Source organism: Dermacentor andersoni, chromosome 1 (genome assembly GCF_023375885.2).
Source record: "Dermacentor andersoni chromosome 1, qqDerAnde1_hic_scaffold, whole genome shotgun sequence".
Taxonomy (NCBI): domain Eukaryota; kingdom Metazoa; phylum Arthropoda; class Arachnida; order Ixodida; family Ixodidae; genus Dermacentor; species Dermacentor andersoni.
The window spans coordinates 42,269,779-42,294,855 of NC_092814.1; the positions used below are offsets into that span (position 1 = coordinate 42,269,779).

The following is a 25,077-nucleotide window of genomic DNA, read 5'->3' on the forward strand; positions in this document are numbered from 1 at the left end:
CGAGTGAACGTGAGATCAGGATTGGCGTCCCTCGACACGCTGTTGCCCACTCAGGTGGGTTGGAGCAGGTCATTCCATAACGCAAGAACGTGCTGCTGTGCAGCGTCGTGAACCCGTGCCCCTTTCTTGGTGGTATTGGGGTAGCCCCAGGCCGCGTGTGGGGCGTCAAAGTCCCCTACCACAACAAGCCGGTTGCCGTTAACGTTCTTGCGAAGGGCCCGGACGAAGTGGTGGTATAGTGGAGTAGCTGCTCCCGCGGTGGGCTGTAAAGATTGGCCAGGTATAGGCTCTGTTGATTCTTGCGAGTCGGCAACACCTCCACTATGGCGTGTTCGATTTCAGTATCTTCAATTTCGTGAGGCTGTGCGGTTAGAGTCTCCTTGACAAGAATTGCGGTGCGGGCAGTGTGTGCCATAGTGTTGTAGCCGGGGAGCTTTATTTCCTTGGTGTTGGTTTCCTGTAGCGCGATTATGTCAGGATTGTTTGCTTTGAGATATTCTTGCAGGTCGGCCGAGCGGGGTCTATAGGATCTGCAATTCCAGTGCCAAATGTGGAGGGTGGGAAGCGGCTCGGTATGCCTACGTTTGGGAGCCGCCATGTTGGTGGTTGTCCTCCACCTGGAGTAGGTGGTTTGGTGTTGTCAAGCTAGAATCCTCCGCGGATTCCACTCGTGCTGTCTTTCGTCCTTTGCGTTTGGTTCCTAACTGCTCCGCCAGATGTTCATGAGTCACGAAATTCTTGTAAGCATATGTCATGAAGTTGTGTTGTGCCATGAAGCCATCCAGTTTGGCGTCGAGTGTAGTGACCGTACGGGTTAGTGGCTCTACCTTTTCCAAGATTTTAGTTACCACCGTCTGTATGGTTCTGTCTGCTGATGTGAGAAGTTTTGTAGTGAGGTTTGTGTTTTGCCGTATTTTTTTTTCGCGTGCAAGCCGCTCCGCCCCTTTTTGGCGCTGACGCTCGCGGTAAGCAGCTTCTTCCTCAGAAGTACGCACTATCCAGTCTTCCCATATTTGTAGCTGGGATGGAATACGCGCAACCAATAATCCAAGGCGTATTGGGGGCGTGGACTTGCGGAGTTTCCATCTGTCGGAAGCGCCTCCCTTGCGTATTATGCAGCTTGTCTCGGACATTGCTGTGCTTGTCAAATATGTAAACCCTATCCCAGTAAACAACAAATGGAACTGCGATGCACGAATTACGACCTAATGTCCGAGTACAAAACAGACATCTACGTATCGACCTTTCTCAAACTTTCTCAAGTGGCTTTATATTCCAGTTTCCCTATTGCAGAGTTGTTTTATAATTTTATCGAACTATAATTCGGATTTATAATGTCTGCAGCTCATGCGCGAGTGCGTGCATCTGTTTTGCGCATTTTATGATACACTTTTAAAACTTTATTCAATATGTCACTTTTACCAGGCGGGAGATCTAGAAGAAAGAACATTCCGCACTTCTGCGCGCGTGTGTATGTGCACATACGTGTGTACTCGACGTATCTATTCTTGCTGTGTTCGCGTTCTGCCCGTTACATCTCTCATACAGCCCCTGCTGCGAACGCAATATTCATTAAAAACTGGGCAAACGCAACCGATATACTGGGCACCTAGTGAAAACACTCAGTCCATAGGACATCTGAATCACGTCCCAATTTCCATGCGCCATTTCGGATACAATGACATCCGATGGACGTCCAGTTTTGGATATTAATCAATTACGGATGTCCCAAGGATGTCGCACATGGACCTGTTTCGGATATACTACCACGGATGTCCCAAGGCTATCTCATATGGACCTTTTTCGGGAATCATGTGAATACTGGTCCTCCAATTGACGCTTTTTCTTTTTTGTACTATGAGGTTTTATGTGCCAAAACCACGATCTGATTATGAGGCATGCCGTAGTAGGGGACTCCGGAAATTTGGACCGCCTGGGGTACTTTAACATGCACTTAAATCTAAGTACACGGGTGTTTTCGTATTTCGCCCCCATCGAAATGTGGCCGCCGTGACCAGGATGCGAACCCACGACCTCGTGCTTAGCAGCCCAACACCATAGCCACTAAGCAATCACGGCGGGCGTCCGAGTTTCACGTAATTAGGTTTTGTGGCGTATTCAAATAACATTCCAGCTCAAACATTAAAATAGGGTGCCCGGCGAAAATTTCGATTAATCAATTAAAAACCTTGCATCAAAAGCGCTCAATCAATTAAAGGCTGAAATGACTCATCGTTAATCAAATAAAAAACATCGACCATCCCTATGCAGGCGAAGTAGCACATGAGCAGTGGGTCGCTGCCGCGGAGCATGCCTCGTGCGGCACTCCCCTTTTCTCCTCAGCCTTTTGCAATACCCTTCCTCCGTTGCACCCTCCTCCTCCATTCTTCCTCGCGCTCTACTCGCTATCGTTTTTCTTTCATACCCCGCTGAGCTCCGCGTTCGCTCTTTCATCCTTCGCTGCGCTCGTTTGCTCGGTTACTAGGGGCGCCGAGGCACGCGACGCTCAACATAGGAATGCTCAACATAGCTCTTAACCGGCGATTTAGGCGCTGTTGCATTGCATGGAGTCTCCTGCCTGTGTGTTGCTTTGGACGTGATTATGGATGGTGGAACAGCATAGTGCGTTGCATTGGGCCTGACGCAGCACGCACGCGAAACGCCTGCGATGCTTGCCCTTTAGCACACGCGATGCTTGCCCTTTAGCACACACAGTGCTTGTTCGAAAATGCAGCAATTCTGTGCGTCCTGGTGCAGTGCGCCCCCACAAAATATTACAAAGGAACGTTGTCGAGCACTGTGCCCCACACCAATTGTGTTATATCATTTCAATGACTATTAGCACTGTTTCTCCTACGATAACCACTGATAGCTCAAGCTGGCTGTACAATTTACAAAGCATGCTCACCAATGTTGCCCCGACGGTGAAGGCTCCAGAACTGTTATAAAGCTTTTGGTGGCGACGGATCTATTGATCGTTATATGTGCTTGCGCTGTGGTCCACAGATGATGGTCTTACCTTTTGGGTCATGTGCTTACTACTGCAAAGTACTGCATTTCAAACCAATGAAGGCTTCTGTGTGACCCCAGAACGATCACCCGTTAACGCTGACCCATTGAAAAGCCAGATCAGGTCAGCTGTCTCGTCGACACTGTAATGCACGAGGTGTTGAGCGCATTTTGTCCCGGCTGGGAAATGAGACATGACACACCAAACGGGCAAGGTACGGTGACCAGCCACTGTGTATTTGACCACATACTGGATATGTGAAACATGAAGCATACAGCATAAGAATCCCCCCTCCCTCCCCACAAGTTTGCTGCTGTCAAGGAACAGAACAGCCAGATGGTAAACAGATGGTAAACGAGCAACATGACTTAAAACGACAAGTTCTCTCACGGGGTATACATAGTATAATATATACTTCATCGCACAAGCACACACAGCACTGTGCTGAAAGGAGTGCCACGACCCTTAAATAGTGGGGCAAGCACGCCGTTATCACAACATAATATCTTTTCAGACCAATGAGCAGATCCATTACACTCCAACCAATATGCAATGAGCAAATGTGCACTGGGAATGAAAGGTGCCACACACAACGAGCGCGGCTCTCCAGGTTGCCTTGAACCCGGGGCGACCGAAGGCCTCGCTGCCATTTCAAGAATTCGGGTCCCTGCACCAGCCACACCAGCGAGAGAAAATCAAAGACAAGTTGCATACACTGCATATTAACGGTTCCCTATATAAAGCGATACGTCTGGCATGCTACAGATCGCAGTTCTGACCTTCGGCCAGCATGAAGGCGATTTAACATGCCACATCTCGCCTTGTTCAAAACCCTCACCGCCCAAAACTCATTCAAGCAGAATTCAACTTGTACTCGATTTTGTGACACTGGACTAAAGCTCTGCATGTCACATATACGAACTCTGTGCTCCACGTCTCTGTTTCACAGGTACCTCATAAATGAAGACCTAACATAAAAGTAGTCATGCGAAAGACGGCAGCGACGGTAAAAGAATAATAAATAAGAACCCCATCTTGTGTGGTTACACATACTTCTGCTGCCCTCTATCACAACTGCCGAATGCCATAGCATCAAAACGTAATAAGAAGCCAGACTAGGTGCTCGGTCATACAGAATGCCTTACATATCCTATGCGTGTTCAAGCCTGGCTGATGCTTAGGTGAAGTGACCAGAAAGCAAAACAAAAGAGTCATCAAATTGCACGGAAAACTGTGAAGTATGCTTTTCTGTGTTCGTCGGTTGATAAGTGTGAACCTTTCATAAATGCCCAATTTTAAAGAATGGCAGGCTTCTGAATTTACATCCAATGAATTAAGCTAAATTATCCATGTGACGCTAACAAAGAAATAATCCAGTAATCCAGGACAAAATGAAACACATGACAAATCAGTTAGCTGTGGTTATCATTGCCCGCAGTCATGTCCTCTGGTGAACGCTAAGCCTGGTGCATATATTAAAGTAAAGAAAAACAACATGTTTCATCACCCCAAGTGCACAGTCTTTTTCGATTCAGAGAGCTACAAAGTGAGAGACTGGCGACATGGCAAATTTCTGTAACTTTAGGGCAGACAAAACATTACATGCCACATGGCGAGCTGCAGTTTCGGTTCGGCGCACCACAGGTCAAGGCAACATGAAGCACATCGAAGTACGGCAACCTAAAACGAGCGGACTACATGTCGCCGCAATGAACACAACAAATTTCTTTGCCCAGGGGTGCCTCCCAAGCATGGAAATCAACGTCAGCCCCACAGACTGTTTGACAGCCTTGCCCACGGGACTCAAGCATTCACTTTTTGAGCATTTCTTTTTTTTCTTCTCCAAGAACTACCATATTCCTTTTGAGAGCGGCTTAAAAGGTTGCCGCAAGTACACCGGCTTAACACTTGAGGGCACAACAAGCACTACAAGCCCGCGGACATCAAGAGGGCTCAACGAGGACACCGCAACTCGTTACAAGCGCTCTACATCCTAAGCACAAGGATACAGGTTTCAGGCGCTCGCACAAAACGGTATCTCAATAACAGCAGCGGGTAGGAAACTCAATGGAAAACACTTTTCATACATGTCTGTTTACAGCAGGGCAGGCTAAGGTGTAGGCTACAATTCCTCGACGTATAGACACATGGCAAACGAGACAGATTTCTCATAGACCATGGTCTCCCAGCAACCAGAGGTATTTCAGGCCACCCTAGAATGTCATGGACAGATTTATCTAGCCCAGCCAGGCGTGCTCATGCAAGATAAAACGTACAGGGTCGACCACATATACTAGAACACGGGATTCATCATGAACGGCACCCAGGAGAAATGAAATGGCAGCCAGCTGCAATACGTCTCACTACAGCTATGTGATGAATTGCACCAGTGAAGGCCCATGTTCTAGAAGAACATGGTCAACCTTATACGTGGCAAACGCTCGGCTTTCCTCGAACGAACACCCATGCACAAAGCCACATTAGGTGCAAATGTGTGTCAGCACATGACGCCTTAGCGATCCAGCACAAAAGGTAAATTAAAATTCTGGGGTTTCACGTGCCAAAGCCACGATATGATTATGAGATACACCATACTGGGGCACTCCAATTTCGACCACTTGGGGTTCTTTAACGTGCACACAATGCACGGTACACGGGAGTTCTGCCACCACAAAAGGTAATTTAATGTCATATGAAAGTTGCGCCCTATGTGATACTTGGTCACATTTATCACAAGTGTTTCACAACATGCGGAGGAGAACGATTATAACTGCTTGCACCACAGATTTGACAAGAAGCTGAAGTTTGACATGGTTGAGAATAACACCCCGAGATTCACATTAACAGATTGGGATAATGGCACTGGCACAGACTTGGCGCCAGAACCCATGTACAAAAAAAGTGAATGCGACTAGTGACCGCACAGTCTTTTCATGGTCTTTAAGGTTGCACCCGGGGGAGCTGCGGCTTTCCATTCTGCCTGCTTCTCGATCCATACAGCTATTCTGCCCCTATACTGCCAGTGCCTTAATGTCACAACAGGTCCCATGGCTCTCCTGACAATTAGTTGCCATGAAGTCTCCTAATCAAGTGATTGATGTTGCAGTGCTCATGTGACAGGGTGTCAACCAGGAAGAGAGAGAGAAAAAAAGGGCTATTTGAATTCTGAAGCGAAGTAGGTTACCCACAGAAGCTATGAGCTCTGTTGAATTCTTTGACGTCAATGCAGCCATTGTTCCTGATGGAGGCATGCAGAGTTGTCAAACAGGTAAGTGAAAGTGAAGTTTAGCTATGAGAAGCTCACGCATGTAGGATGCGTTGAGTGATGAAATATTTATAAGACCGATGTGGTGCATCCGAGTGTTGATGCATGAACAAGAGGAGCATATTTGCTGGCATATTCTGCCTGAAGCAACGCCAATTCATGCGTGTGTCGACATGGCTCAAAAGATGCCGATTTCTCTGCAACACAACGATGGTGTTACTGCACGAAGTGTTTCGCCGTAGCAGTGACACATAGCGCTACCATTTAATTGCAGTGACATTATGAACCGCTGGTGAGTGACCATAGGATAGGCTTCCCTGCCTCAATATTGAGAATTAGTCTCAAGAAGACCACTGAGATAACACCCAACTTTGCTGCTGAGGTGAAAGTGTACAACACAATTAACTTCCTGTGAAAAGGGGCAAATGGGTTAGAAACAGCTGCCCATTCAATCTGAAGCAGGCAGGCCAGGTACCACCATGTCAGGGGATGATGTCATTTGAATTGCATTTGTGCAATGGAAGTCTGAGAGAGGCTTCAACAAAAACTGGGACTAGAGACAATGTAGATGTTGCACAGTGCAGGTGCCCGTAATGCTTTTGGGTGTGGTGCGAAGGCAGTGACAATAGCCCATGGAAGTGGTCAGTCCAAGGCATGCATAGAAGTGAACATGGAGGAAAATGACAGGCAAAGATGAACGAGGAAAACGGTCGGTTCTTTTATGAATGAGCTCTCGCGAGTGCATCTCTTTACAGTGGACGGTCGACGAAATGCATACGCAGGACAGCTTTTACCGACAGCACCTCAAAATGAAAGCAAACAAGAAAAATAAAGCGTTACAAACATGGTCTTAGCAAAAGGAAATGAAATAAATATATTTAATATATTCAACAAAAGGGCCACTTGGGTCTGTTTTAGGCGGGTACAATAGCGATGGCACTCTCCATCTCCCCATGGATAGTTAGATTATCCTACACTTCTTTCAGGCTCAGACATGCAAAATATTACCATATGCGCCTTTTCTTGGACAGACTGGTAGCAGTGCTCGGCTGCATCAGTGTAGACATTGCATGGTGCACTTCTAGCCAGCACGTGAACAGTTTGGATGCAAACATTGACCACTGAGTGCATTGTATTAAGGAGCAAAAACTACCATAACAGCCATTTTTTTTCTGCTGAAGTGTTTCAATGCACCTGCCATATGGCTGAAATTGTTAGAGATGCACACAAATGCACTTCAAATTGCCGGAAATAATCTGGCATTAAGGGCCCGGCATGAGGACAAGACAAGACATTTCTGAGCAATCTTTTGCGAACGCCTTTCTTTTACAAACATAGTAACTTGGCATGAGGCCATTTTTAACCCTGTATTTACAGAGGTGGTGTGCCTCCAATCATGCCACATGATAAGAAAATGTTATTCACTGAAACTTGTTCCATCCTGCAATCTGTTCACACTCAATGGCCAATTCCATCATGAAGTTTGCTAAGTTATCGTGCTCCATGCCAAGTGTTAAAGATTAATGTGTTACTGCAACAAGTTTTATGTTAATGAAAAATTTGCCACATTTGCCACACCTCAGAAATGATGGAGCATTATCATCAGATATACCACTTTTTTCTGAATGGAACTGACTAGATGCAGAGTCACAATCACAAAATGTCCCCCCCCCCCCCCCTATCTTTAAGTCGTGTGCCTAAATTAAGCTAGCCAAACAAGATAAGTTCATAGGAAGATGAGACTTGACGTGATCAACAGTGGTTGAACAAGGGACGTCACTGGAGACAACCTTTAGATAAGGGACTTTGTCAGGAAAACGTCCCCTTGTCAAGATATTTCCTCCAGCAATGTCCCTTGTTCAACCACTGTTAAGTTAGCTAGAAGAGATTTACACACCTTCCAGAACCATGTTTCCAATTGCCGAATCCAGACCTGACGCACCAAATTCTAGAAAAAATGGGCTCCAATCCAAGCTGTGAAGGTGGTTGGCCAGCGAAGCTGAGGTATTGCCTGATCCAACAGACCAATGTGACGTAGCCTTGAATTGGGTCCTGCCAAGCCTGAGCACGACACCATTCAGCATACTGACATTGCCGTTTCTTTCATCGTTCATCATATTCGCGCTGTTCTTCAGGCGTCCTAACTGTGCGTGGCTTGCTTTTGGAAGGAACTGCTGCATCCAGCCTAGCCTGAGCATGACATCATTGTGCATATTGTCAAGTTGTGCATATTAACGTTGCTGTTCCCATTGCCATTCATCGCGTTCAAGCTGCTCTTTGGGAGTCCCAACTATGCGTGGCCTTTCCATAATGCTATCACAACACAAATGAAATTACTTGCTATGTGGGCTTTTCTTTTACATATCAAAGTGTAGCGACGAGTAGTTACTCCCTGCTTCATATGCTACTGTTGCCGCTTTCCGGGGACTGCAGCTTATCCAACCGAAATTTTTAACGGGGACGCTTGCAGTGAACACTATGCACTAAGGAGAGCCTTCTGGTTCTTTCTTTTTCTTTCCTCTGAAGGGTGGCACCAGATATTTGCGGAGGCAAGCACCATCTGGTGGTGCTGCAAGAAACCCAGCGATGCATGTGGCGCACTCCTGCCACTTTGATTGGTTGTGTTTTTGATATGGAGATGAAGAAATCCCGGGATTCTAGTCATATACAGCTTCGCTGTAAAATGGCAAAATAATTTGATAATAAATAAGTGGGCACGTGAAAACACACTGACGCAAGGTTGACTTGAAACCTCCTCCACTTAGCCCTCATAAGTTATGAGGCCAGAACCGGTAGACCGAGATGGCATGGGTGTGGCTTTTGTGCACGAAGATGTCATGACAGGCAACACTTGTAATTCTCACGCTAAAAAAACTTGCCATTATAGGAGGCTGTTTGCTCTACTAAATATTAGGCATGTACATTTCAGTTTGGTGCACAATGCACTTATCTGCACTCCCTTCATGTGATTGTGCCTGCTTTTGCGCATCTGTTGTTGCATGCACATACTAGCCCAAAAACAACCCCACTCCCTCACTACTGCTCCACTGCTTGACGAAAAATTCAAAGTATCCGGGTTCGATATAACAGGTTCAGATGTGCACCATATTAATGCTAAATTATGCATCCTGCAATTCTAAGCCCCTGCTCTATTTTTTGACAACAGTACTTCAAGAAAGAAGGCACATTAATAAATGCAAAAACGACCTGGCTCTGATTAGTGCGTGAGTGAGATTTGGTAGACAAGATTGTGCTTAAACTCTGGCTGACACATATTTGTTTTCTCTAGCAGCAGCTTGCATGTCCACTGCACTCCATCACTGCGAAAGAGCGCAGTTTCCAGATGCGGAACCTTTCAATGTCTGGTTTTTCCTAGTCCAGCTCGTAACTATGAATGTAATGCAGCCCAAGCGAGCAATTGCATGGGTGTTCGATCGAGAGTGATGCCACTAGCAAATACACTCACGCTGCTTTGCTCAAGAAGCAACAAGTAGGCTCCTAGGCTCCACAGGCCGGATACAGTAGACGAAAAATGGCAATGAGCAGAATTTGCAATGCGCATACACACGCGTGTGCAAAGAAAACCCAGAAAATTGCACGGACGGCACAGATACATTGGAAAAAAACAACGAAACCCAGCCCCATATAAACAATTCGATCGATTTGCTCTCCAAGGGAAGATTGGCAAGCGAGCTTCTATGGTGGGGACGGTCGTGCATTCATATAGAAAAACGCTAGGGCTCATGACACCAACCGGGTGTGCACCACTACTCCTAAAACCAACTGCACATGCGCTTCACTGACCAGATAAAGTATGGTAGAGCTTAATTAAGCAAAACTAATGCAAGGAACAGGGAGAGAGCATTCAAGTGCTGAAGACTCTCAATGCATCAACTTGGTTGTTTTGCTTGTTGCTGCAAGCCCTGTATATCAAACTGCTATTTCAAATATAAAAAAAAAAGAAACTGAGCACACAAAGAATCAAGCAGGAAGCAAGAGATTCGAGCAAAAGAAGATGAAAGAGAACTGCCCGTTGCATCAAGAATGATCCTCAAATACTGAATTAAGAAATAGTGGGACCAAACTGATATAAGATTTAGTGCACCATTTCTAAGAACAGTATGCTCTTAACACAGAAACAAAGCTTAAATGCACTATCAACCGGTTGCCCTCTCACATTCAAGTGCACTGTGTGGGTTAACAGCTTCTATGTTCTTGCACTGGATCTTTGAATTGCAATAGAACCTCTGCAGAATAATGCAAACTGCATGTCTAGTGGCTGCCAGACTGCTGTATGGTTTTTTACTTTGTTCAAATTTCTTATCTTCCTATGGTATTAATTAAAAAATCATGCAGGGCTGCTTATATACTCTCCTACTTCACATCGTAAACTAAAAAAATGAGACATCAATCAGCTAACCACTGAGATTGACGTTGCTACTAAATGTGCCTCTGAACACGTGGTTAATTGTATGGGAGTGAAATGTTTGCAAGTTCCAGCCATTATTGCAGGTTTCCTTGCTCACATGACGATTTTTGAGTACTGCAAGAATTTGAGCAAGCATCCCCCTCACCAGTGGCAGATATCATTAAAATTTCCATGCTACCATCACGAGTGCGTGTGGACCCGAGCAATGGTTTCTAATTTTCCCTTGATTTTGTGTCTAAAGGGGGTGCTTCCTCTGAAATTCATGGTATTCCAATCTTCCGTTTAGAAAGGCATATGAAAAATCTGCATAAACAGCCTAAAATCTAGACTTTATCACCAAGGATTTAGATATGAGGGGAAAGTACATATAAAAAAACTTAAAAGCCATGTGGTTGCACCAACACCCTAAACAGAATTGCCTGTATGTCGGAAAATACAGCAGAAGGCTTTTTTTTGTTGTGCTCAGTCCTGACTGAAACAGCAATGGTTGATAACTTCAGGCTCACTCATGAGCACAAGCATAGAGTAAGTGGGACGCACACAAAACTGGCAATTGTCACACATTTGTTGCCCTGCAGTAAGCCGCAACTGATGTTTACTGCATGAAGCAAACACATATCGAATCACCCCAGACATCCCACAACGGTAAGAAAAGCAAGGGGTGGTTTGTCAGCTTGTGCTAATAACACAAACACATGCTCACACATCAAAACACACTCAGCACACAGTCACACAAACGCACACACATTGGCGAGCCTCGGCAGTCCTTAAATAAGTTACCTCTCTAAAAATGTTTTCAGCGGGCAATCAACAAGACCACGATGACACTCATAAAAACTGTTTTGAGTTCAGTGGACGAGCTGTCTCTGCTTCTCCGTTTGCCCCGTCTGGTTGGCAGGAATGAAAAAAGCGCTCCAGGGATAAACCTGTCAACGTTTCAACAAAGTGACCCAAGGGCGTGACTATTGTGGTGCCGACGCCCAGGTGGTGGAGACTGGGTGGCTATGGGGACGTCCTATCACAGCTAACATCGCAGTTTGGCCGCTGCCTTGATCACAGACATGGGGAGATTGTAAGTCTCTGGACTAAGTTTGCAACCAGGAACTGTAAATATGGAGGCCTCTGTGGGAAGAAGAATGGGAGAGAAAAAAATGCAGTGTCAGTAACAAAGCAGACTCTTTTCACATAAGAGTACACATTGCAAGGGACATATGGCAAGGACCTCTTACAGGAAAATGCTTGACATAGTGTTTAAACAAACGCTTTGAAGAGATGTGATGCTTGTGGTGGGTGTCATTGCAAGATCATGGCAGTACTAGCTGAAATATTTCAACTACATTTAATTATCAAAAACTTTCAAACTCTTAGTACACTTACACCAAGAACAGCCTCATCTGAGCCACTGAAGGCCACAAGGATTTCGAAGCACTATCTTTAGCCAATGCTGAAGGCAAGAACCTAGCTAAAACTGGAAAAAATTTCCAGTTCTTCAAATAAATTTTTTAAAAACTTTCTTGACCAGTATGTGACCAGCATGTGACCAGAGCCAAAACATGGGTTCATGGCTTTTGAGATGAAAGTACAGTGTCTCATCAAAGCGGATGAAATCAGCCATCATATCCACTTCCAAAGAAAGTTTGGCCTGTTCTGGCAACATGTAAAGTGATGGTCACTGTTAATTGAGATTTGGGATGACATCAAAGCAGAGTAATTGAATCAGGATGCTGTAGAGACACCTTCCATCTACTCCACTGGGTTTTCTGCACTTTCAAACCTCCAGATCTCACATCATTGAACTTCTATATTCCTCAGGGTAAAAACAATTTAATTGACACTTTTACAGTGCTTGTGATATGAGAGACTATAATACCTTTCTTTGGGAAATTAGGGTTATTTTTTTAATAGGCATTCAATCAGTGAAGCACCATGGGCTGCGCTAAGTTTGGGGGGTTCCACTGAACTCTTGAGTTCCTTGAGATGCTTTTTGTGTTCACTGAGACCCTAAAATGATGCACGTTCCTCTCCCACATTTCCCATTCCTCTTTCACATCTACTTTGTTCCAGAAAGTGACCACACTGCAATAGGCTACAAGCATTTTCACTACTATGGCCAATTCGTATTGACTGAATATTTACTAAGAGACTACCCAGATGCGCAGGCTATTCTTTAGAACTGTCTTAGAGCTGGTGGGGTTTCCAGAGGCAAACAAGTCTGGGAGTTCTTGTGTTACATAACTAGAAGGGATTATGTCAAAATTAACGTGAGCACATTTGCTGCTGCCACTTGCTTCTTTATCAGACCAAGAACTCAACTCTTGGGACAGCTCTCGTAATACTTTTTATGTGAATCTACTATATACAAATGGCGGTGTTTGCGTAGCGCACGAAAGTAGGAAAGGAAAAACAGAGACAACAAAGATGACGTGCGCTACGTAAACACCGCTGTTATGAACCACGGCCAACTCGCCCAAGCCTCTAAGCTAATATGCTAAGTCAACATTAAGCATCAAAATAAGCTTGCAATATGTGACAGCAAGACATAGTACTTACGGTCAGGGAGATCATACACCTTGGGGGGCATGTCTGCAAAATAGCTGTGCCGCATAGCATCCACAGCTGAGATCCTGTTCTGTGGCTGAAGCTGAAATCAAATAAAAATAGTAATAACAACAGGCATGATTAAGCACTTATGTACATTTTTTCCAATATGTCACGCACCTTTTTTCCAACAGTTACTAATCGAAAACTGTTGTTGCTACACTGATTGTGAAGTCATCTCTGCTGTCACCATCTTTCTTTGCAATCTACCTTGTATACATGTTTATTTATTTTTACATACTGCAGCCCTATTTAGGACTATGGCAGGATATGCATGCACATATGTGCAAGCATATTGAATATCTCAGTAAGCAATCTCTTATTATATTCCAATACTATTTTATTTTTGTTATCATTTTTCATCATCATCATCATTACCATCATCATCATCATCATCCTATTTTATGTCCACTAAAGAACGAAGGCCTCTCCCTGCGATCTCCAATTACCCCTGTCCGGCGCCAACCGATTCTTCTTATTATTTATTTATTATTATTATGTTATTTTTATTCGACTATTAATCCATTGAGTACATGCATTTGCACTACCTGCCGACTGGCCAGCCTCGCACACAAACAATGTCGCCTATGGAGGCTGGATATGCAACTGTGGTGTTAATTGCATTTAATAAAGACTATTATTATTAGTAGTAGTATTATTATCATTATTTATTAGTATTATGAATTTATACTTCCAGTTGAAAAACTTCACAATTTTACAATTTCATCAAAGCAAAACTGGGTCCTGGCAGAACCCTAAAGGCTCGCAGAACAATTTTGGCAGCTACAGCCTCATTAGGATATATGCTAAAATGCCACAAGAAACTCAGGAAAGAATTATGCACTTAAGCTCACTGGCCCGACATTTTGCATGTTATCAGTGTAGTCAGCAACAGCGCACAGGTATATGCAGGAGAGAGCAAAGCCACACGCAACCATAATGCTGAAGCCTGAATTAGGATGGTGCAGTGCACATCATCTCTTTTCAGAATCAGAATTATTTTTACTATGCATATTATTTGTTACATGTACATGTTATCTACAGGTATATAATGCTTTAGCAAAATCTACGATCTATTACACTGGTAGAAACATCTGAGGCCATAATGTACAGTGCAGTGACTCCAAGCAGCATGAAGAAAAGGGCTTTTTCTTTGCAATATACAGTTGAACCTCGATATAACAAACTTCTGCATAGTGAAATTCTCGGTATAACGAAGTATTTACCTTTTCATAACTGCTTGTCCATAGAACACCATGTATTTAGAACCTCAATATAACGAAGTGTGTTTGTATGTGATTTCAATATAAAGAGATTTTGCTTCCGCTGCAAAGGATGCCATAACAATAAATGGAAACTTCCGTGGACACAGATGGTCAAATGATTGAATTACAAGCGGCTGCTTGCAAACGCACCACTCTAATCAGAGGTGCGATTAAATCCTATCGCGCCGCGCACCTTGTGCTTTAGGTGCGAATGAAAGTGTGCGAGGGTGAGACAAGAAAGACAGTGGCTTCACGAGTGCTGCCTTCCCGTGCGAGCAAAAGTAAAGAGGGGGAAGGGAGCGAGCTCACAGTAATGCGACCTAACGCCCGCGAGGAGCGGGGGCGGGTATGTTGCCACCGTTGTGATTTCAAGCACATTGGTGTTAGTGTGGCTGAGCGCGTAAGCAGCCGCACACCCTGCTTTAGAGGTAATGTGCCGCGTGTACAAAGAGTGGGCATGCCGAGACGGTGTGGCATCCCGTAAGCTGTATTCCCGCATGTTTAGTTATTTGAAATTGTATAATCTCAAGTTTTGGTGACTCGGAGTGAGAGGAAGTTGAAGCATTTGCTCCCCACTGCCGGCATTTTTCATGATAGCGTCGTCCTAGTGCAGGCGATGCTATCAGCCGCAGGGGTGAAGTGCACGCGCAAGCGTGGCTGGCTTCGCTTAATTTGTATCACCGATGTGAAGATATCATCGACGTGGCATGAAACCGTACCATTCGTCGCCGACTCCCAAATTCGTTAAAATGAATGGTTTTCTCATTCAAATTTGCTTTTTTTTTATTCCCCGATAATTCGAATAATTCTGCAGCCCCTTTCTATGTAAGAAAAATCGATCGGCGACTGTACTTATTTACATAAAAGGTCGAATTTCAATACAACGAAATTTTAATATAACGAAGCAAACTGCATATTGTGTCAACTTCGGTGCCTCAAGGTTTAACTGTATATCATATCTATTGGCAGATAGGGAGTTAAATAATGGCCCACAACATTACAAAATGTCTACACAAGGACGCGAAGGGGATATTATATTTCTACTGTTTTATATACGCCTTATTATTTCCAAATGTTCTGGTTAAACGTAAGCAGGCTTGACTGCCTATAGTTTTCTGATGTAAATAGACAAAAATAGACAATGAGAAGCAACAAACAGACACTAGAGGCTGGTTCCTCATTCTCAAGTGGCGCCATTTTATCTTCTGCTTCCTCTCATTGCACCAAAAGATCCACTTTTCTAAAAGTGAATCTGTGGAAGAAAATGAACAGTACCTGGAGGAATCTGTTGGCAATTTCGTCGGCCTGTGGTATTTCCGATAGTTTAGGGAAGGCCTGTTTTAGGGGCTGGCCTGGGTACATGCCAAATTTGTCTGGAACAAAAAGGGCAATTGCAAAAGTGTGTTCCAGTAAATACAACAGACAAGAAAGCAGAACTTACGAAGTTTGTAGTTCTTATAACGAGAAACACCTTCCCATGTTTCCTCAGTAGGAGTCCCCAGGATCTGGAATTCAGGAGCCCCAAATTGTCATTATAACATCAGGCACATTGTGACACCAATGATAAAAACAGCAATGGTGTATTGCTTAGCAGAGGAATATTATTTGGGACCTATTTAGCCACCATATCTCTTTGTGCAAAAACTACAGAAATATCATGGATGCTAAATTAAATGAGTGCAAGGAAAACAAGCAAAATAATAAGGGCATAAAAAATGCAGCTGCTGCAGTAAAAAAATAAAGTTCAAAGTATATGTACACTTACTCGGAACTACACTGCGAAATTACACAATGCGAAAAGAAAGACCGGACCGTGACCGTGTCCTGTCTTTTTTTACGCATTGTGTAATTTTGTGCTGTAGTTTCAAGTATGGATTACTGACACACCCAGCATATAGTTCTGTTGAAGCTTATGCTAAGGTGTACATTATGGAGAAGTTTTGAAAAGCTTAAAACTGTGCACAATACACAGCAATGTCAAACTGTATAGGGAAGGTAACTGTTCAAATACAAGTCCAAGCGAATTTTCTTTCAGCAGGTGCACCTTGAAATGAGAGCAACTGGAGAGATAAAATGAACTGATAATGACAAAGGATATGAATCTGTTAGAAACACCATTCACTTATAACATTCTCATTTGGTAACAAAATGTTTAATGCAAGTCGTCTACAATGAGAGTCCTACATGGCAACCCGACAACAGCTTAACATGAAGTACACTCAAAGTGAATGAAGACTGCACATATTAACATTAGCTTATCTTCACCAATCTTTGCATATTGTTAAACAACCGTGCTTTGTTTATCTGAGGAAAACAGTGCGAGTATTTGAATATTAAGATAATTTTACGCATTGTTCTAGAAGTGCAGTAAAGCCAGTCAAATAATTTTTTTAAAACTGCCGGCGCTGTTTATATTCCATTAAAATAATGTATGAAAGAGCATACGTGACTCTTCAGCACTATTCTTAAATAAAACATGCTTAGACATCAAAGTGCACCGAAATTTACTGAAACTTCTCAGTAAAAATGAGGTGCATTAAAACATGACTAAAACCTTACCCTCCAGATTTTATCCAGCTGATCAGTTGTGTCCTTGACACCAGGGAATGCGGCTGCACCGGTGATCATCTCAATGAATATGCAGCCCACTCCCCTGCACAATGAAAAAAAGGAAATTATAGCAAGTCCACACATGTTAAAAAACGATGTTCAGAATCATGAGCGAAAATTTCTAAAACCATGGGCATAACAAAAAAAAAAAAAAAAAAAAAAAATCTCCACAGCCCGAGACATGCAGCTTGAAATTGAGTGGTCAATTGCATGCACGTGTGTTTGATAAAGTGAAGTGCCAGCCTTGATAGTAGGATACACATCTGTGGCAGTGTTGCGGCTTGGGGTGGTGCTAGGGCAAGAAATACACGAAGCCCAACGACTGCTACATCAGGTTATAGAAAATGAAGGAAAAAGGGTTTATTTGCTTAGTTACATGGCTCCAGTTACCAAAGCCCACTCCATGTGGGAGCAAGTTAAATGTCCGGTTTCATATCAGGACCCTCTCTCCTCACTCTTGAAAAGTCTCCGCTTTTAATCCCGTCGTCTTCCCTAGGCGAGTCGACTAGGGAATCTGGAGACTGTCCAGCAGCAAATCACACTCGTCGACTCCGTTGCGATACCACGCCCATGCTCGCAACACTCTGCAGTAGCTCCGCCTCCAAAGAGACTGGTTTGGACTATGTGGCAAGAAAACAACCTGAGACTCCCAGGTCGTCGACACTGTACCCCTCCTTTTCATCCTTCGCTAAGGCTGCCAGGTAATGGTCGGGTGATGGCCTTCTGTGGCACTCGTCAAGAGTTTGTGTCCACGCTGCGTTGACCTCTGGATAGGCGTTGATGGATAGGCGTTGATTTGACTCGTGGTAAAAGTTTAACTGCGACTCCCAGGTCGTCATCATTGTTCCCCTCTTTTTCATCCTTCGCTCAGGCTGCCAGGTAATGGTGGGGTGAGGGCCTTTTGTGGGACCTGTCAAGAGTCGGTGTCCACGGTGCATTGACCTTTGGATAGGCACTGAGGGATTGACTTGTGGCAAACGTCCCATTAACACCTTTGTGGTGTTGAGACGTAACTGCAGAAAGACTTTTTTTTTTTTCAATGCTGCAATCTCAAAAAAAGCTTTTGCTCATGACGGTTGCCCTGGATGTTTCAGTTTAGTACCATACAATATTTTTCAAACAGTGTGCTCTACACAGGCAAATCTGATGCAATACTGTCCATAGTCATCTTTGGTATGCAGGGGTACTTTTTTTATTCTGTTTATTACACCAATATAACACAATCAATGCCTCACAGCACACACATTTCGGGCCTAAGTTTTACAAGTGTAGAGTGATTCATGAAAAATAATTCTAGAATGCTACCTCTAGAGTAATTCATATTTTCAAATCACATGGCATTAAGCAAAAATAAAATTTTAAAAAGTTGCACGACTGCTTTTGGTACACTGAATGTGGCACCACACACTGTAATATTAAACAAAACAATAACTGGTTCAGTGACCGTCTCTCTTATGCTAATTGCTGCTGTAGAGCAATAATGCAGGTCAAAATATCATTGGTTATGATAACATAGTTATTGTTGCACTGCTGGAATTTACTCCTGCAGTACTTCCATAGATCACAGGACAATTAAGCTACAAGCTGATCTATCACAATGCAGGATGCACATAAACACTCTCCCACTCAAAATTGGCATATTTGTTGCTAAAAGAAAGAAAAATGAAGGGACAGAGATGTAAACACCTCAGCTGGAACCAGCTGGAATGACTGCATTTTAAATGGCTCTGTTATTGTGGCTTCAACACGTCCTGGCACCATTTCACATTATGAAGATATTATTGACATGGCTGACTGTTGAAGTACATGCAATTCCCTTCACCAGAACACTTTTTTGAAAGAAGCACACCACACAGTCTCTAAGCTTATCTTCTAATGTGTTCGCATTTAGGATACATGGTAATGTAGCACTACACTGCATCTACCCCCCAGCTTCGCCCCCCCCCCTTTTTTTTTCGGTCTTCATTTATTTCCCCGATCCCATTTCCCAGACAGAGCAATACGTAGGTGGCTGCATACATGCCAGCAGAATTCTCAGCATTTCATTATAGAACTTTTACTTTCACCACACTATAGCTGGAAGCCAGCAGGTGTGCATCCAGTTTTCATTAAGACGTGTTCTAAGAATAGAATATACTAACACTTACCTACAAGACCTCTTAAACATAACCACAAACACTATTGAAATGCTGCAGCTGATCAAAACCCCACACATTAACAAATTACGAATTAACAAAAACGGTCCACAGTAAATAAAGATGCATAACCCCCAGAGTCATGAAAACTAGCTGTGGCCACTGCTGAATACCAATCTTGGTAGTTATGTAGGTATAGAGCTCAAGCTGACCACGGAGTTGGCAAGCATTCCAACGCCAAAAGAAAGAAAGTACAGACAAGTTCCAACTGAAAACAAAAAGAAAGAACATCCAACTGAAGTTTGCTATGGCACACTGCACATCAACAGCAATCAGTGAGTTTATGAACATTGTTTATACAGAAGTAGTCACCCACCACATGTCCAGTGATGTTGAGTAGTCTGTTGATCCAAGCAACACATCAGGTGGCCGGTACCACAAAGTGACCACTTCATGCGAGTAAGTACGACTAGGCACAGACTTGGCTCTGGCAAGACCTGCAGTAAAGTATGCATTCTTTGCTACCAGTTTTATAGAGCTGGAAGGAGCTTAGGAGTGAATAGGAACTCAGGGTATCAGACATTCCACAAAATATTTTCTTCAAGGAACTCACTAAGTACAACTGATTTTGAGCTTTATTTTCTTACTAGTCAACTTGGTTCTAAAATCAAAGCTCCTCTTTTTCTTCCTAGGCTAAGCAGTGAGCCATTGCCACCTACCAAAATCTGCAAGTTTCAGCTCCCCCTGTTCACTGATGAGAAGGTTCTGAGGTTTCAGATCTCTGGAAATAAGACGAAAGACAGATAACAGAATAAGAGACAACATAATAATTTCATGTATAATATCTTTTCACATGGCAGCAGTAAGCAATGTTTCTATACCCAGGACTTTGAAATGACATGACTAACAGGTGGTTCAGGTTGGCCAAACAAGGGATGTATTGAATTCATGGGTGATAGATATAACACAATATCCAATGTGTCTTATGTTATAAATATCCATTCTTAGAAAGTATATATTCTTAGGAATGAGCATGTTTTTTCTTGTTTTGTACACTTACTGCTATAAAAATTTTAAGCATGATGTGGTGTGTTTCACAAATGCTATGTGCAACAGCAAAGTGTATCAAATTAAGTTAAAGTGACCATACTGCAAAAAACTAGAACAATGTCACTTTATCCTGGAGAAAATTTGTTCCCATGACCGTTGAAGAAAGTGCAAAGGAAGGCCCAATTGTGAGGCTGCTCTTAACACATTCCTTCTGGAGGATCTATATTCATGCTCATGACAAGTGCCTCAATGAAATTACAGGCAGCCCTTATCCTGTGGTGCCTATTTAAGCGCATATCGTCAAATCTCTCTGTCAAATGATTCCGATACCATCGTGCTGCCTAAGCTGAGAATATACTGACAATGCTCTTTATCATAATCATAATAAGAATGGTGAGTGTGCCAAGTGAAGCTCCACAACATAGATGACAGGCTTGTCTGAACTCTTTTATCCAACCGACAAATTAACAATTAGTAAGTGTTATAATGGCATGTGTTCTAAGAAAGTTGAAGCACATTTGCAAACAAGATGAACTGCGAAAGGATAACACAATTTTCATATAAATACAATATTAACAAAAATATAGTGGCACTAGTTTCTAAATTAGCACTGTTCTTATATATGAAACTTTTCAAACATGTGTACATAAGCTCTTTCAGATTCAGAAGAGCTCAATGCTAAAAGACTTTTGATATTCCTAACAAAAAGAGTCCTGGTATGATTGAATATAAACAAGTAGAAAGCTGCGTATACCTGTGAAGAATGACTCGTTCATGACAGTAGGACAGACCACGCAAGAGCTGGAATAGGAAAAGCTGAAAGAAAATGTAATTATCTGTGAGAAACAGCTAGGAGGAAATAGAGCAACATGCCCTTTGCAAATCTTCCAATCGCTTCTGGCACAGACAAAACTTTTTCCACAGCCACCATTAAGAAGGAAATAGAGCAACAATCAGGTGCAGCTTAGCATGATAGTTGCCAGTCATACATGAGAGTGACCAAGCACGTGATCACTTTAAGGTGCAGCAACATGCCACTGCTTATTGTGTGTGTGGATGATGGGCTGCAAAGCTGTTTTAGTGCATGAACCAAGTGCCCCATCAATTTGTGTTTTCAGGTTGCGAGGCCTGCAACAGGTCCATTACAAGACTATGGATCATACAGGGGAGAAATGCAGATGTTGTTATTTTATTTATTCCACCCCCCTTGTTCGTCTTATGCGCATGCGTGCGTGTGTGTGTGGAGGGGGGAGGGGAAGAGTCTTCAGAGTAACTGCAGCTACCCATTCTGGCAAAAAGCCAAGTTGTTCTCTCTCAGACTGCGAATGATCACTATAATCTCCTACACAGGCCTGCTGCCCGATCAGTCATGAAGCACCATCAAATTCTTGCTCTGTCCATTTGTCAGCTCTTTTCCACTGCGTTGATGTGTACGCCAGTCCAATCACAAGTGGTCTGTTCACCACACGCCTGGTAGGACTTGTTCGTTCCCAGACCACTGACCACACCATACACCATAAGCAGCTACACATGGACCTTCCTTCAAAGGCTGCAGAATGCTGAGAAGCGAAGCTGACTTGGAGATAGTCTACGTATAAGACTCTTCACTTTCAGATTTCATATCCTGAATTCTGGAGGCAAGGAGGAAAGGTTATATTTGTTGAGCCAAGAATCTACAATATGATCTTTTTGTTTACTTTTATGCACCCCTGAATTTGGGTTTTTGCCAATATGACAAAAGTGACTCTTGATGGACATACAGTAATTCATGTCCGCAAAAAGTTACCAAAGGTTGTTTTAACAAAGCATTTTCTAACTTGCATCCTTTTTCTCCAGTTCATTTGTCACATACTGTAGCCAGTTTTACATATACCACCTGTCCTAACTAAATGACATCAAGAATTAAATGACTGAGGGCTTTACATGAACAGTGCTTACCATGGGTTGATGGGTGTTGTTCATGCTAGTCATGAGTACATTTTTTTTATTGCACAAAAATAATAAATAGCTTAATCAGCTTACCTTTAATTAACTTAATTGATAAGGTGTAAAGGCAACAGTTGTGGAGGATGCTGAGAAACGACCGATAGTAGCGTTTAAAGCAACCTAGGTCTTTTGTGGTCTTTTCCTGACGTAAAAAGAAAGCCTGTGACTATGAAAAAATAATAAAGCATCACAACGCATCTGTGCATCAATGATATACCAGGCGTCTTTTTTTTTTACACCCTACAGAATTTTCAAAAAATCGCCTGTGGCAGATAGCAGAATTCTAGTCCTTGAGCTGGATTTCTCTAAGAGACGGGCGTTAATTGCATTCAAAATCTAAACACATAATAGACTTACCGTATTTACTCAATTCTAATGCGCCCTCAATTGTAACGCGCACCCGTTTTCTGTGAGCAAAAAGAAGGAAAAAGAAAAAAACGCCCTCGATTGTAACGTGCAACTGTTCGCCATGACCTAAAAAAAGAAAAGTCTTTTACATTATCGTGCACCTCATTCATTACAGAAATACAACTTCTCTCATTTGGAAAAACAAAGATTTACTCCCAATGCACTAAAGTTGCGATACATAAAAAAAAAGTGGCAGTTTCGTCCGAAAAGCGAAGCATCGATTGCAATAGCAAATTAGTAGACAGCTATACAAAAAGTAAGGAAAGTAGTTGTATCGGCCATCTAAACTTTTAAATATTTGCTTACCAACTAAATTAACAAGTGTGGTGCTGCGCACGCACAGGCAAACATGAACACGTCTCACTCAATGACCGCTGAACCACTTTATCAAAACACGGGAGTGAGAAAGTGTGGCAGCAGGAACGAGCGAGTTGACCTTTGCGCAGCCTCTCAGTTCAATGTGAACTAAGTGACGAGAACAAAGCGCGGTGCGCCTAGATGCGTAGAGTCTCATTGTAGATCGCTTTCAAGATAGGGGCCGCGCCGTGAGCAGCAGCTACCGAAGTATGCCTCTCCTGTTTGCACGAGTCCCGCACACAAGTTTCGGGAACTCTGAACACCCGTGATGCAGCCAGATTTCCGTCCTTCTCCATACACATGATAAATTTCCTGGTAATTGCGGCATTGTGATGAACTCGGCGTGTCTTCGCTGTCGGCACTTCCATGCTGATAGAGCAAACGCAGAAATCGGGAAGATGGACAGTGGACTAGCCTAAGCTCACGTACTACAGCACATGGAGGAAGCTATGTCAGCTAGCCTTGAAGTGCGCACAAGGTGGCCATTTTGAAATGCTGATGGCGGTACGGTAACGCAGATTTAGGGTCATACTCGATTCTAACGTGCATGCAATTTTTGGACCTGTTCTATCGGAAAAAAAAGTGCGCGTTAGATTAGGGTAAATACGGTATTCCCCAAAGACGCAACCAAGGGCGGAAAAAAAGGTTTAGGACAGGAAAGAGCGTACAAGGCCATACGTGACTTGCACGGTTGGTGTGGTGTATGGAATTCCCCTTAATTGCAGCAGGGTGTATATTGGCCAGACAGGTTGTTGCATCAACGATTGGGCAAGGGAACATGAGCTGTCTGTCAAGAATAAGATTAATGCACATTTACCTATGCGCTGTGATTCCTTGATGTGTGGTGTTTTATGGTGCAAGGGCCAGGTATGGCCAAACTGATTCCTGCACTAATGAGCCAGATCCTTTCCATATCTGCATTCTTGGTAAAGATTCCCTGGCACGGGAATTAATGGAGGTCTATTCCATCAACATGAAACGTGATGTCTGTGTCAGCGATACACCTGTGGCATTAAGTAGCACTGAACGACAGTTTTTCTGCACTGTATGAATCATCATCATCATCATCATCATCATCATCATCATCATCAGCCTGTTTTATGTCCACTGCAGGACGAAGGCCTCTCCCTGCGATCTCCAATTACCCATCCTGCGCCAACCGATTCCAACTAGTGCCCACGAATTTCCCGATTTCAGCGATCCAGCTAGTCTTCTGCCGCCCTTGACTGCGTTTCCCTAACTGTATGATTGGATAAATAAAAACTTGTTTGAGCATTGTGCACAAATATATGTGCGCACATGACTACCTTCGCCTACAAACATGATCCTGTCTGCTTTCAATAAACTAGTTGCAAGTGATGCTCTTTCCTGTCCTAAAGCTTTTTTCTGCCCTTGCTTGCGTCTTCGGGCAATAAGGCAAGCAACACGTATTCTTACATAATATACTAATTACAAAAAATTATTAAGTTTTTAACTAATAGCTTTACGACTCATATTACAACTTCAGAACTGCAGCTGGTGAATTTGCAAGGCATATACATTTGGAATAAATTCTGATTATGTTAAGGATTTAAAGATATCTGCCATCAAAGATGCTTTAAAAATGCAGTGCATCCATGATCAAGACCTTAATTTGTGTGGTTGCAGTTGCCACTTTACAGCTACGTTATACAGATGACAGCATAAAGACATTGTTTAAAGACTTCATTATATTGTATAAAAATGTCTTTATGGGCAGAAAGTAGGTTTAACCCTATTTTAATACAACTAGCTCAGGTGCAAGAATCAGGTAAAAGTCGAGGTTGGGCTTACTAGAAAATGAAGGGCCTTATCTATAATACAATATAGAACAACTAAACTAGTAACGGGTACTACCTTGACGTTCTTGGGGTTGAGCCCACCGGGGTGCTTCTCAAGGTACTGGCTAAGGTCTGTGTGCTAAAGGAAAAAAGAGCAGCAAGAAA

At 43.2% G+C, this 25,077-nt stretch overlaps 1 protein-coding gene across 2 annotated transcripts in view; it reads right to left on the reverse strand.

Annotated features, from left to right (window-relative positions):
• Nucleotides 1-3,225: 3,225 nt before the first annotated feature.
• The window catches only part of LOC126545922 (cyclin-dependent kinase 14-like), a 150,778-nt gene continuing 128,926 nt past the window's right edge, over nucleotides 3,226-25,077 (reverse strand). The window contains exons 9-17 of one of the 2 annotated variants that reach the window (XM_050193971.3): nucleotides 24,989-25,051; nucleotides 21,117-21,178; nucleotides 20,032-20,093; nucleotides 19,689-19,809; nucleotides 17,127-17,220; nucleotides 16,009-16,072; nucleotides 15,843-15,940; nucleotides 13,255-13,345; nucleotides 3,226-11,826 (exon numbers count right to left, since the gene is read on the reverse strand). In XM_050193971.3, the coding sequence (XP_050049928.1) occupies nucleotides 11,729-11,826; nucleotides 13,255-13,345; nucleotides 15,843-15,940; nucleotides 16,009-16,072; nucleotides 17,127-17,220; nucleotides 19,689-19,809; nucleotides 20,032-20,093; nucleotides 21,117-21,178; nucleotides 24,989-25,051 (753 nt within the window). In that variant the 3' untranslated portion in view covers nucleotides 3,226-11,728. Of the gene's footprint in view, nucleotides 11,827-13,254; nucleotides 13,346-15,842; nucleotides 15,941-16,008; nucleotides 16,073-17,126; nucleotides 17,221-19,141; nucleotides 19,581-19,688; nucleotides 19,810-20,031; nucleotides 20,094-21,116; nucleotides 21,179-24,988; nucleotides 25,052-25,077 lie in introns of those variants that run through there. The other variant, XM_055061371.2, reaches the window with a different exon arrangement.